We start from the raw sequence: 14,003 nt of genomic DNA on the forward strand, positions 1-14,003 counted from the left end.
TCCAGAATTTTGCCAGATATTAAACTCAGACTAACAGGTCAGTGATTCCCATGTATATTCTACTTCATTTTCTCAATTATCTTAGTGTTCTAAGCTGCTCAACCCTCAAACTGCCCATACAGTGCAGTTTCCTTTCTAAAATGCAGCTGTTGGACAGAAAGAAAGAACAGTTCCAAAATGACAGCATAAAAATTTAGAGGGATGATTTATATAAAACTCTAATTGGCACTTTATTTGACATTTTAAAGGCATTAAGTATTTCAAAGCCATTAAGAAAATTGTTATTATTGCACAAGTCATTTTAAAAGAATAAATTTACCCACCAGGCTGTTAAATCCAAAGTATTTCCTTTGAACAGTGAATAATCCACAGTGATGTGCTTGTACTTTCATACAGTAATTAGAATTAATAACTAAAATGTTGCAAATATTGTCTCTAAGTAGAAGCACTGCTGTGTATTTTGTGAAGTTGTTCTTCTTAGGGTTGGAGATCAGCTTTTTAAACAGCATGATTCTTTTCTTTTCTATATGCTTTATTACTTTTTACTTATATAGGAAAGGATGAACACAATTTTGTAGGGCAATCTGCAATCCTCACAAATATTAAATTCTACCAGTGTTTTGTTTCTTTCACATACATTTCCACTGAGTTGCAGCATTGTGTTTGTTCCTCATCTTCATTTCGAGTACTTCTCTGTTCTGGGTTTATCAGCTACTAATTGAGCATTCAGCATAACACAGATGTGATGTGCGCAGAGATGCATTCAAGAAAAGATCAGACCAGGAGGCTGCCAATCTGCAGCTGGACTTTAACCTGCTTGCTTGTAATAAGGCTTAAATATAGATCCTAATTTATAGGCTTGGTGTGAATATTATTAAATCTTCCCCACTGTTCCCTTGTGCTTTGAACATTCGCTGACCTGTGAAGATAGCTGAGTGGATAAATAAACTTAGACCTGGCAAATCGGAAGGATATTAGAAATAGAACTAATCTTGATTTTTTTTAAAAAAAGCTTTATATTATATGATTTATTGATTTTTTTTGTAAACCAAGGAGACAGAAAGAGAAAAACAACACACATGAACTGGCTAGCATTTTTATTAATGGATAAAAAGTGGTAAGATTATTAACATTCATCCTGGCCTGCCTGTTTCTCTACCCTCATTTCACATTTGCTGGTAGTTGCATGAGTTACACTTGGCTTGAGCCTTGGAAGGCAAACGAGAGGCCATGAAGAGAGAAGGGACCAAGGGAAGGTGGCCCTAGGGCTGAGATATCAGTTCCCACCACCGAATTTGGTCCACGTGCTCTTTCCTCTGAGCCTTCCTTGAAGGGAGTATTCAGCCATGTCCAATGTTGCCATGGAGCAGGGAAGATTAACGCTGAAGGCAGCTTTTGTCTGAGGCAACCAGAAGGCACTGGTGAGCTTGTGAAACCAGGTCCTATAACAAGGTGAGGACAGGATTCAGACACCTGCTGGGTGAGCAATGAAGGGAAGGGTAGGAAGTGGAGTACAGTGGAAGTGGGCTAGTCTGTCAGGAAGCCCAGCAACCAACGCTAGAAGCTGAGCTCCTCAGGGCCCTGTCCAGGGGCCTAGTACCCATATTGTTTATTCTTGGCAATACCTAACACAGAATGTATCTAACATTAAGTGTGAGCTTAATGAATGTTACTTGAAAAGGTGAAAAAAAGAACATACACAAAGGAAGAAAAGATTTTTACAAAGAGTCCAGTGATAAAAACCATGTTTATATTTTTGGAGGTTACATCGAGAATTATTTTATTTAAATTTTTTTGTAGAGACAGGGTCTTGCTTTGTTGCCTGGGCTGGTCTCAAACTCCTAGCCTCAAGTGATCCTCCCACCTCGGCCTCCCAAAGTGCTGGGCTTACAGGCGTGCGCCACCACACCCGACTGATACCTCGAGAATTGATTCAATTTATTTTGAGAATTAGGCAGAGTTAGAAAGAAAAACAATAATAATAATAACACAGCTGTGCACTGGCATAAAGCCTGATGGCTTGTGAAGGCTTTTTTTTCCATATTCATTGTCTATTTCTTCATGGAAAAGTGCATCGTAGGACATTTAGGAAAAAATGATAAGCTAAAGAACATTAAAGGTGAGACTTGAAATCAGAATGTAGGAAAAGTTCTTAAAATAGGTTTCTAACTAATATTAACCCATGACGGGTGGTTAAAGAGAAAGACTAAATTAGCACCAGGGAGAAATCCCAGGATCGGAATGGACAAGCAGAAGCATAGCGTATGCAGCCATTTACTCATCACGAAATCACCCTATTCCATCACCGTTCCATGTGTCTGAGCTGGACACAGGTCTGTGCAGCTCTCTACGCTCCCTGTGTAAAGCTATCCCAGAGAGCAGAAATTTTGGGAAGATTTCAGAGAAGAGCTATAAAGATTATTAAAGACTGAAGAAATAGGACCTACTATGAAATGTTCAAACGAAATTTGAGCAAATCCTTTTCGTTGTTTTAGAATTCATGATGATTCACACAATGCGGCTGCATGGGGGGAAGGGCTGTTTCTTAATATTTCCAACTATAATTATCTTTTAAAAGAAATATTAAATTTGGCTCCAAGTATAACACCAGATCTTCACCAGATCAGTTCTTTGGTTTATCCAGTTCAGCTTCCTTGCAGGGAAAAGAACATTCTAACAAAATTTCATAGTGGTTAATGACTGGCTTTTTGCAGCAAGGACAGAATGAAAAGAAATGCGCCAACCCATTTAGACTAAGTAAGCAGCAGAGGAGTTAGTTTAAACAGAGGTTGTCAGAGGAAGTTATGGAATCTACTTCCCTGGAGACTTTTAAAAATAGGCCAGGCACTCATCTCTCTGGGATGGTTTCAGCCTGCAGAGCAGCTAGCGGACGGCCCCAGGCCCTCTCAAGTTCTCTTCCATCTCTGTGAGGCTATCGGCTAAAACAAAGCTGGAAGAAGCATCTTTGGCAGGGCAAGCTGCAAAAACCCAGGCTCATTTCTAACTGTAATACTTTCTCACCACATGGAATGATAAGCATAGAAGGAAGGGTGGGGTCAAAATGAGTCCTGAACCACACTCTGTTGGCATTGCCAAGACAGGGGCTCCTTCTACCAGCACCAACGACAGCTGAAAGCACAGGGATGGCAGTCAGTGCTGAAGGACAGTGCTCTGCTGACTCCATTTATCCTGTTGTTTATGGTGTGGGAGGGGTGTGTGTGTCTGAAAACAGGGTAAGTCAAACTAATCGGAAAGAAAATTCAGTTACGAATCAGGAGAACAAATAGGGAAAGAACCTTCATGTTCTCTTGGGGTTAGATTCTAACATCAAGCGTTTGATGGTAACATTAGATCCTAACACTTAGCATTTGATTTGAAAGGGTTGGAGTTGTCTGTTGTGAGCAGATGGGGTTTTGCTGCTTAGAAAATGAGCTCTGTTACAGTCTCACAGAGCTGCTGAGTAATGGCCGGTCTCTCCCGTGGGCTGAAGAGCCAGCAGAGCTGACAGGCACAGAGGTGGCTTTAAATATCATGCACCCTGGCATTTGGTGGGGGAGTGTGTTGTCGCTAACTATGCTTCTACCTCAACAAAGAAAGTGGTGAGTTGCCAAAAAATAAGGATGCTCTGTCTTAGGAATTACGCTGAATTTTTTTTTAGAGAAGTCTATTCTCTTCATGTAGAATTTTATCCTAAAATATTTTCCAAATTTATTTAGGCATTATATCCAAGGAAAGCATTTAAGTATTGGGCCAGGTAACTAGAATTTGTAGAATGAGAACAACTTTCTGTCAACGAAGGTCTATCTTCTCTATTCATCAAGTGGTCTCAGGTGGCCTGTGGGGGGCGAGGGACCTGCCAAGGCCACAACGATCCGGGCTGGCCAGGGACCCTGGACATGGCAAGCTACAGCCTAGCAAATTTTCACACAGGAGGTGAAAATATGATTTTCTTCTTTTTAAACTGTTTTTTTTACCTCATTGCCTCCCATAAATCCTGCTCTTCAGAAAGGTCGCTTCAGTTTTATTTAGGAAAAGGAGTCTTTTCTTCGCCCCGCAAATGCTAAGTTTGTGCCCTTCCCTGGGAGCCTCGCCGTTACCTGAGTGGCCTGAAGGTCACAGACACAAGCAATATGGAGGCCGGTGGCTGCGAGGTGCTAATTGACGTCCCCAAAGAGGAATAGTGTCAACAATCAATGGAGAAGACAGAGCACTGGTAGATTTATGGCTCTGATTTTGAAAAGGTATGGGAATGCCCAGTGATGCTCCCGGTCCTCCCGCTGAATGTTAATGCTTTCTGGAAGACAGCTTCAGACACACTGCGAGGACGCTGCCTCCACTCGCCAAGCAGAATGCTCTGAAGAGTTGCTGAGGCGGAACTGCAACCATGGCTCGCCTCAGAGAAGCAGCTGGAGTGGCCGCTAATGACGCCTGACACAGAAAGACGATGCTCCTTTAACTCGGGGTTTCAACGGGAAGTTTCTAAGCCTGAAACAACAGCTTTAGACCTGGGGTGTGCCACCAGCTGCCTGCAGCTACCATTGTCTGCTGCTTTCACCGGCTGGTCAGGAAGAACGGGAACTAAAGAGCCTCGTAACTACCTGTAACTGTTCCTCCAGGAAATGGATCAAGTGTTTGTTCAGCCAGATCCAGGTACTTGACCCAAACTGTATCTTTGATGTGCTAATTGGATGCTTTTCTCTAACTTTACAATTTATGCATGAGCAATAATCGCATAGATACCTTCTGGATCCAAGTTCTGAATGTAGATCTAGCTTTTAGATAAAGTCTAATTAAACAGTTGCCGGGTAAAGTTAATATGAGGGGGCGAAATGTAATGATGCTTTTATTTTTAAAGCACGCTTAAGTTTACAGCGTTACTGGTGCTGGATAAAAGAAGTAGTGAAACAGGCGTTTTTCTTTCCTAAGCTGCAGTAATTTATTCTTGAAAGCTGTTTGCCCATTACAGTATTTTTTCCCACTCATTAAAAACATCCAACCTTTCAAAATACGACAAGGATGTTTTGACTTGTTTACAGACGATCACAATTCAACAACTCATAATGATAGCGTTGGCTGTCCCTCGGGGATGAACAGCGTGCAGCACCAGCCTTTTGAGGTATCAGCAAGTAATCTTTTTCATTGTGAAACACACAAGGGAAGAAAGAAAACAGGGTGGAACAGTAGGGTTTATTGTTTGAGGTTAAAAGTTCCGGTTTGCTAACGGTGCCTTTTAATACCACCAGCTACTGCCTGGGCACCCTCGTGCTGTTTTTCTGATGTTCTCAGCTAGGCTGCAGCCTTCTCCTGCAGTCCCTTTAAAACTCTTCAGGCAGGTGTTAGGAGGAAGATGAAGACAGTAAAACTGAGGTTGGGGCTCAGGCTGAAGAGAAAGGTCTCCTGCCGACCCAGAGCTGACAAGCAGCAGGAAGTGGGGAAGGGCAGGTCGACTCCAGCCCCAGCAGCGTTCTGTCCTGCTGGCACCTTTGCAGGAGGGAGCAGAAAACAGACCTCCCAGGGCAGCAGTGCTGAAACTAACTGCCTGTTGACATTTGTAGCTGACCAAATTCCCGTGGTTTTAAAATCATTATTTGTGGGCTTTCTAGTAGCCTTGGGTCTATTTTTTGAGAGTATAAAATAATATTTACCCTTAGCTCTCTTGTGAATTTTAAAGCATTAGGGCTATTGTATTGGAATGAGAGGGCTGTACTTGGAAAAAAGGATTATAGACGTTGCCATGTATTTATGTGAGCAAAAACAAGAGGAGTGGGAGGATTGAAAATGTATGAAGCACCTATAGAGAGCCAGGAAACTTTTACCTGAGGTTCTTGGCTGGTCACCAAAAGGGCCATGCATTCGTTGAATTTATATGAAACATTTTGTATCTGTGTGTGTATGTCTTGGAACTTGAGTTATTGTTCACTGGGCTAATCTGCAGAATTTCCAAAAGATTCGTAGGGGAATAACTTTTGCTTATGTCGTGATCTGATTACTTAGATGATGAGGTGGCTTCTTCAGAGGACTCGCAATTGTTGGGGGCAGATGCATCATAGGATCACCTGCGAGGTTTACGCGGTCTGGGGTGGGTGAGAGGTTGGAGAAGGAGGTGAACCTTGAGAGCCTCCAGTTATACAGATGGGAAGGCAGCTAAAGCTTCCTTTAGCTCTAAAAGTAGGGACTGATTCTATTTAGTCTCAATATCAGGGTATGTATTACTTCAGTCATTCAAAGCCATGTTGACATTTCAACAGTCAGCTTCAGAACTGTTGCAGAATAATGCAGCATTTTGAGTAAGTTTATCTTTGCCAGTCACTGCAAATTCAGTCCTGCCTAGCTAGCTAGTTCTCTTCCTGTTAAAGTCTACAGACTGGTCTCGCTAGCCTGCCAGATAAATATAAATAAGGCTACAGGATGTCTTTGTAGGACAAAATGTGCTGTCCATCACATGTGACTGTGAACTGGACGAGCCCGTGAGTGCTCTTCCTCATTGGACGCGCTGTTCTCACACCTACTTTTGAAAACATGTCAAGTCACATAACTAGGTTTCTGACCTAGAAGTTTTAAAAATTAGGCACGGCAATTATGTGTTTTAGGAGTTTAAGCATTGCTTAACTACACCCTACATGCCATTAACAGCTGGGGGATGATGACTTTCAACTCATTCCAACATTCCAGGGAAAAATTTGGGATCCAGCAGTCTTTGGGGGATGCTACTCTTTTGGTAACTGATTTTTATCATTCTGGGCAGTTTATTTATAATCTCTATTCCTTTGTTTGCATAACAGTAAGTACAAATAAATCTCATTTTGCACAAAAATGGTGTAAAGAGAAAACATTCATTCATCACCATCTATTTATTGGACATCCACTACGTTCCAGGCAGGACTACACGTGTAGTACAACTACTGTAGCTATTATCATTGCAACCCATTGCAAGAGGGTGGGCTCGGGGGTCGATGGCCACAAAAGCAAGGCCGTAGAATTTAGTGCCTGTTATGACTTCACAGAACAAGGTGCCAAATGCACTTGACTAATTCTGTTGCTGTCACTTTAAAAATTTGGAAAAGAAATATGTCATTGCTTTAAGACATATTTTCTTCAGAGAAAATGTTTTTCCTTACTGTGAAATTGTATAATGAGATGCTAATGAAATAAAATGTCCAAGGGATCTGAGACTGAGAAGGGAACATGTTGACATTAATAGTTTCCATGTAAGACATTTGGATTCAGGATATTTTAAACGGCCTCCCTTCCCCACCAAAAAGCAGATCAGGTAAGAAAGGGTTGACCTCTTAAATAGAAGGGTAACTGACTATCTCTGGCTGAGTTTTGTATTTCAGACCCCACCCAACAGCACGAGGCCAAGGAGAATTTAAAGAACCAAATAACTTACTGCTTTTAAAATCATGAGATCTGTGAGTGTTAAAGTGCCATTGTGACTTGAACTACCTGTGATTTTTTAAAACAAGACTTATTTCAAACACAATGGTCCAGCATCTCGGTTTGGCTGGATGATGTACTTTTCTTTTTCTCCTCCGGATCAGTCAGCTGGCACCCCGAAGTTTGAATTTGTTTCCTTGGACTGTAAGGGGCTAGAGAGTCGATTTAACCTGTATTTAAAGCGTCAATGATCCAAGCACAGCAAGGAGTTCCTCATGGAGCTTGTTGTTTAATAAAGGGAAGGAGACAAACGCCGTCAAGACTTGTCCTGTCATCAGCGCTGTCACAGAGCACCGGTGACATCCCCAGAGACAGAGCAGGAAGCGCCCCCTCCTTGGTGAAGGGAGACAGGTAAGGCCCCACTGAGGAAGGGGTATTTGGTGCAAAGCCTGAAGGACAGGGAGAGATTCCACAGGTGGGAGGAAGGGGAGGAGGAGAGCATTATGGGTTGGGGATCCTGGGGGTGTTCAAAGAAAGCAGGTGCTGGGTTGAGCTGAAGGACATTCTCCACAGGTGTCTGCACCACATTCGACTGCATGTAAGTTTGTTCTTATCAGTACATTGATCATTTTACGGGGAGCTCAGTGTGATTTGATGTCTGCTCCTTTTTAAAGTTATGAAAATAAATTAGTATCTTGAAAATCCCACTGTTACAGCAGGTCCTCATTTGTGCTCCAGCAAACATCAGGGTGTCAGGTCCACGAGGGGGTCGATGGGCTGTGGCCGCTGGGGTGTAAAGGGCTCCTGAGGGGCACAGGTAAGATCCGGGCTGAGGCAGGCGACTCGAGATGCAGTGCGCAGGAAGTGTGGGCACAGGAAGGGAAGGCCGCTCTGAAAATTTCTCAAGCTGAGCCAGTGGCTAACAGCGCGAGGGCCGTGGTTAGGTGGGCTGCTGTCGCGGGGCTGCGTGAGGAATCAGAGGAATCTGGTTTGCCAGTATGTCACGGTCCAGGGAAGTATTATGTGATTTTTGAAAATGGTATCTCTTAATTAAGCTTTTCTTGGTCCAGTATTAAAATTAAACTTTATTTCCTGAGCACACACAAATGGACCTGCCAAAGGGAAGACACAGATGTGCCGCATGATGGGAAAAGCCGGTCAGGATTAAGATGCTGCCGTGAGTAACCGTGGCCCTTCTTATACTTCAAATAACTGCCTTTGCTATTATGAAGGCTAGGCAGGGTCATGCCAAAATCTTTTGAGATAATTTACTTGCCGAGATTTCTCTACTTATCTAAAAGAAAGATTTCATTATTTAGTTAAAAGCAATCATGAACATTTTCTAAAAATCATTTTTACTAAAAAGGGACATTTTACCCTAAGACAGATATTTTAAAAATTTACATGTCTTTGAATATTTTTGTATTGTAGTAGTGAAGTGATTATTTCTTTTTCTCTGTCTTGTTATATCTGATGCTTCCTCCAACTTAAACATGCTGTTGAACTTTCTAAATTTGTAAATTATTGATTAGTTGATTGCAGGTTTAAAATCCAGCATGCTCTGCTAGGGACTTCATCGGTCCTAGGCAAAATCGTGAAAGAGTTGGCATTTGTTTTGGGATCTCTTTCTTTCTTTATAACTATCTTTTGATCATCTCATCTTTATCCACCACCCCTCATTCCTCCCTGGGGGCTCTCTAGTTGAGCCCCCTGCTCACTGCCCCATGTCCGTCCCCCTGGCCTTTCTAGAAGTCCCTCATTCCCAGCAAAATCTTCTTTTACTCCCCTTACTACCTACATTTCCCCCTCCTTGAGGTGGGAACGGTCCTCACAGGCAAATTCCTGCTAATACATCAATGTGTCGCTTTCCTTGGTAAAAGGAGGCTTTGATAATTTGACCAGAAGAAGTTATTTTCACGAGAACTTGGGCACTGCAGTGTGCTGGGAGAGGAGAGGTTTACAACTCACAATGTGCTATTCTTTCAACTCTATTTACTCATCGATTTGGTATATCTGGAAGGGGTTGGTGATGAAGAGATCAGAGAACATATGCATTATATTTTAGCCCACTTGTCAGAACGTGTGACCAGGCTGCAAAGAGGGTTAACCATATCTTTGCATCTTGCCTTTTAATCAGCACAGAGTGGTGAAACTGCAGGTTAAAACTGATTTTTAGAAAACCATTCCAATAGTTGGCATCTGCTGTGGGGAAGCTGGGTCCCAGAGTCATTTCTAGGAAGACTGAAGATAATCTGAATCAGGACCACTAAGTTATTTTTGCTGGGGTTTCTAGAATGGTTGCCCATCACTGAGCCCCCAAATGAGCGGTGTACCAGCTCTAAATCCTGAGTCGTGGGTGAAGCCTGGGAAGTGTGAGGTGCTGATCTGGGAGAGAAGGGTTTGGCATTTTGCCTTGCATGGAGGAGAAGGCTGGGGCAGACTGCCCCTGGGGCTCGCGATGGCCTTCATCAGGCAGATGCCAGGGTGGGAAGGGAGGGCGGACAAAGCATTGCTGTACCGGCCAGCCAGATTGTGCCCAGCCAGGGCTCATCTCGCAGGCTGTCTACCCAGTTCTTCCCTGTTTTCTTGGACTTCCTAGATCCAGAAATCCTTATCCTTTATTTTTACTTATATTCTCCATTCTGAATGTTGTAAATTTATACAGTCAATGGTCTTTGCTTTTCCTACATTTCCTTTCTGGATTATGTAGTGTTTTCATAAAAAACTTTCTGGAAATGCATGCCTGTCTCAGCTCTGTTGAGAATGGACGAAGAAAAGGACTCTGGCTTCATCTGTGCTGGAGGGAAAGTGGATGTAGAATGGGGTTCTACTAATGCAGTGAGGAGAACAGGGTCAGAGCAGGGAATCCTAGCAGGACAGGAAAAGGCAAGAGGGAACACGTCAGGGAGGAATCTGGTCCTCTAGCCTCAGACGGCTTTCCTTTGACCCAGCCCTCGGAGCATTTTATATTTGGTGTGATTAAGTCCTGTGTGTATTTTTGGTGGACACAGATGGCAAAGGAGAGCTGCGCAGGAGGCTCTGCCCCCCACCTGCTTCTGCCCCACCCCGTGAGTGAGGAATCAGCACCCACTGCAGGGAGGGTGCTTAGGAACAAGCCAACCACACCAAACCCAATTCATTAACATCCCCTATATTCCGAAAGAGCTTATTTTTAAAAAATATAGTCGAATTTTATCCCACTCTTACCTCAAAGCAAACATGAATTATAAATGAATCTTGCAACAGTTCCAGCCTTTAAACACGCTCAAAGTGCTGGAGCTGCAAAAACGATCTATTGTCCCCAAACTGGTAACTAACTCCCTTCTCCCAGGTGCTGGTTGTGATCCCTTCATAAACTGTTTTCTTAAACTGTGATTTTCTAATTTCAAAGTGTCAATATATACATGCAAACTGTTACTATGATTACTAATGCTGTACTTGAAGGCAATGATTATAAACTAACCGAAGAAATACGGTGTTGATGCTTTAGGTCATAAATTCTATTTTTATTTGGTTGCTTATTTTCTTTGAGCATAATTTCTTTTGGATCCATGTTAATTTCCATAGCTAACTATTCTGCTATGTGATTTTTCTTACAGACAAATTCTTAATAAATATGTCATATGATTTTCTATTTAGTAATATCTAATATATGTACTTTTGTTTACAAAATTTGATTTAAACAAATTTAGTTCAGTATCTGAAGCTTTTAATGACTTTTGTGTATACTCTGATTTGCTTTTAAAAACAAAGAGTAATATCCATGTACTTCATTTCTTCCACCAGTAAAATGGAAAGAGTGATAACATGTCCTTTCTTTTCTCTTCCTCTCTACCACCCACGCGGTCCTACATGGTAAGAAGCCAATGTAAGGAAAACTGTCCTCTTAAAATAAATGTGCAGTTGATCAATTCCTTTTCTCTAGCTCAATTCTCTAGGTGCTTCTCAGGATCAAGAACTGAATCTAGTCTTTGTTTTCGAAGAAAAAAGAAAAAGCAGCAGTAACTTAATGGTTTGGGAGTCTGAGATGCCTCCCTTGTCCCTTGGCTCAGGCAGCAGAAAGCATCGGAGAACCATCAGAGCTCCCTTAGTCACGTCTTAAGTGAAGCAACACTTTGGCTTTGTTTGTTTTTCTTATTGTATAGTTTTCAAAGGGTTTTCACAGACATTCATCCTTATTATAGCACCATGAGCTATGCAGGCATTTCTACTTGTGTTTTTACAGCTTAGTGACTTCTCCAAGGTCCCACATTCATTTAGCAGTAGGCTGAAGGCCAAAGCCCAGAGCCCAGAACTGATGCTGCCTGAGAGGGTTTTCTTTATTAAGCACCTTTTCTAGCCTCAGCTTCCTTGCATTGGGGCTATAGAGGTCGCTGCTTCCACGGAGCTTGTGGCTAACGTGTGTCGAGTTTAGCAGCCGCCCTGGCACACAGGTGGTGCTCATTCAATGCTACCAATAAAAGAATAGTGGAAGAGCAATATCATGGGAGGGGAGTTGGAAGAGACTTGGCTGCGAGGCTGGGTTTGGACGTCGAGCCACAGCGTACCCCGGGGTCAATGCTACCTCGTACATTTCTCTTCTCCTATGTTTCAGTTGCGTTTCCTGCCCACCCCTCCTGGCCCCAGGTGGTTCTTCTGAGAACAATCTGGTAATTTCATGCAATAGTAAAATATTTTTCTCCATAATTATACAGAATTAAGGATCTCTGGTGAAAAAGAAAGCTGGTTTACAGATTTCTTCTTCTCTTTGAAAACCGTGAGGGTGAGCCTAGAAAATAAGGTTGCTATTTGACGGTTATTCCCTTTCCTTCTCTGTCTTTCTCCCTGCAGATAACGCAGCGTCTGCGGGGTGCAGCCACCATGCACACAGCGGACCGATGATGGACGAAAGGGAAACCGCAAGATCCTGCACCTTGGCTTCCCTGGACCATGGATGGAGGACAGCCCGCCCCTTCTCCGCTGCCGCCCCTTGGGAACCTGTCGTCAGATTCTAGCATGTCTCTGGAGCAGAAAACGACGTTTGTTTTTGTTATTTTGTTGTTTATTTTCTTGGGCATCCTTATCGTCAGGTGCTTCCGGATTCTGCTGGACCCGTATCGGAGCATGCCGACCTCGACCTGGGCGGACGGGCTTGAAGGCCTGGAGAAAGGGCAGTTCGACCATGCCCTCGCTTAGTGGGCACGGGCCAGGCTCTCCTCGCGAGGCGGCCAAGTGCTCCGCGTCCTGGCGAGGATTGCCCCTGGTCAGTGTTCTCAAAAATCAAGTTTTAACGTATCTGGTCCTGGGACGGCAATCCATTATTCTATAAACACGCAGTTGGGTTTCAGACATTCGAGGATGCTGGAAATGGAGGTTTATATTACTGACCCAAAATAAGAAGGTTTGAATTTCCATGTTTGCTCAATGAATGAATATTGCTGAACATGTGTGATTGTGAAATCAGGAGCATCAGTACTTACGGAGACTTCGTCACAAAACAAAGCACTTCCCTATCTGACCTGAGAATAAAAGACTAGACCGGATCTGACATGAATCAGGTGAGGAGGCCAAGGAGAGGTTTCCTCGCTCTAGTAATGCCTCTGGTTTGTGTTATTTCCTGGGCGTCTGGGTCCTGAGCAGAGTGAGGAAGATCGTGCTGAATGGACCCAAAGCGGTTCCTTGTTTCTCCTAAAGCAGGGAGCAGTGGGAAGCAGTGGGAAAGCTTTGAACACATGGTTCTGTCCTTGGTAAATATGAGTGAGAATGATGTTTTACTTTTCAGATAAATCTGAATACAAAGGCTGCAGAGTTTTAAAAACTCCTCAGCAGGCCAAGTATATTCTATGTATTCATATTATTAATAATATGTGTAGAAGTAGCTATATGTAACCTGAATTTACTTTCTTCACACAAACGGTTGAAATGTAATAATAGGTTGCAAGTGCAGCTTCAAGGTTTTTTTTTTTAATAAAAATTGAATTGTTTTAGAGGAGAAGACTTTAACAGTCAAAAGAGGAATGGGTGTTTATGACTGTATATAGGCACCAAATAAAACTTTTCAAGAAACAGAAATGTCTCCTCTCTTATTTGACCAGGACAAATGCACTGAGGGTGGTGTGTGGTGTTGGATGCTCAGGCTTAACATTTTTCCAAGACAGAGAAAAAGAGCAAAGACCATGAAAGGTCATCCCCCTGCCATTTCAGAAAGGGCCCCCGCAAATTGTCCTGTACAGATAAACCTATTCTGAGCCCTCTTTCAGTCCACCAAAAAGGGGCATGTTAACAGCCCTTATTGCAACTTTTACTGGTAGGAAAAGTTTGTATCTAAACCAAACCCCTTAGGCTGTATTTACAATCTATGTCTTCTAATTTTCTCCTCAGCTAGTAATCATCTTTTCTGATTAAAGAAAATATTTAAAAGTTGACTACATCCAAAAAGGCAGCCCTTAGTAAAATTGTTTTCTAACCTCCTATTCTTTTTTTCATTCTTTGGGGTCCTGCTGCCTGGGTTCCCACTCCTCCCCATATGCACCCTTGATTCTTTTCTTTCTTGTTTACCTTAATTAAAGCTTTATTGAAATATGATTTACATATCATAAAATTTACCCTTTTAAAGAGCACAATTCAGTGATTTTTTTCAGTATATT

General features: G+C 42.6%; 1 protein-coding gene across 1 annotated transcript; it reads left to right on the forward strand.

Moving 5' to 3' along the window:
• The first annotated feature begins 4,286 nt into the window (after positions 1–4,286).
• Positions 4,287–12,552, forward strand: CTXN3 (cortexin 3). Its single transcript, XM_012645046.1, has 3 exons — positions 4,287–4,650; positions 8,448–8,551; positions 12,208–12,552. The coding sequence occupies exon 3, from the start codon at positions 12,307–12,309 to the stop codon at positions 12,550–12,552; it is 246 nt and encodes an 81-aa protein (XP_012500500.1). The 5' UTR covers positions 4,287–4,650; positions 8,448–8,551; positions 12,208–12,306.
• Positions 12,553–14,003: the final 1,451 nt, after the last annotated feature.

The sequence above is a fragment of the Propithecus coquereli genome, unplaced genomic scaffold (assembly GCF_000956105.1).
Source record: "Propithecus coquereli isolate 6110/MARCELLA unplaced genomic scaffold, Pcoq_1.0 Scaffold224, whole genome shotgun sequence".
Classification (NCBI taxonomy): domain Eukaryota; kingdom Metazoa; phylum Chordata; class Mammalia; order Primates; family Indriidae; genus Propithecus; species Propithecus coquereli.

What these genes read in the sequence shown, in the direction of transcription:
- CTXN3 (XM_012645046.1), top strand. Translation starts at nt 12,307, where the DNA reads ATGGATGGAGGACAGCCCGCCCCTTCTCCGCTGCCGCCCCTTGGGAAC.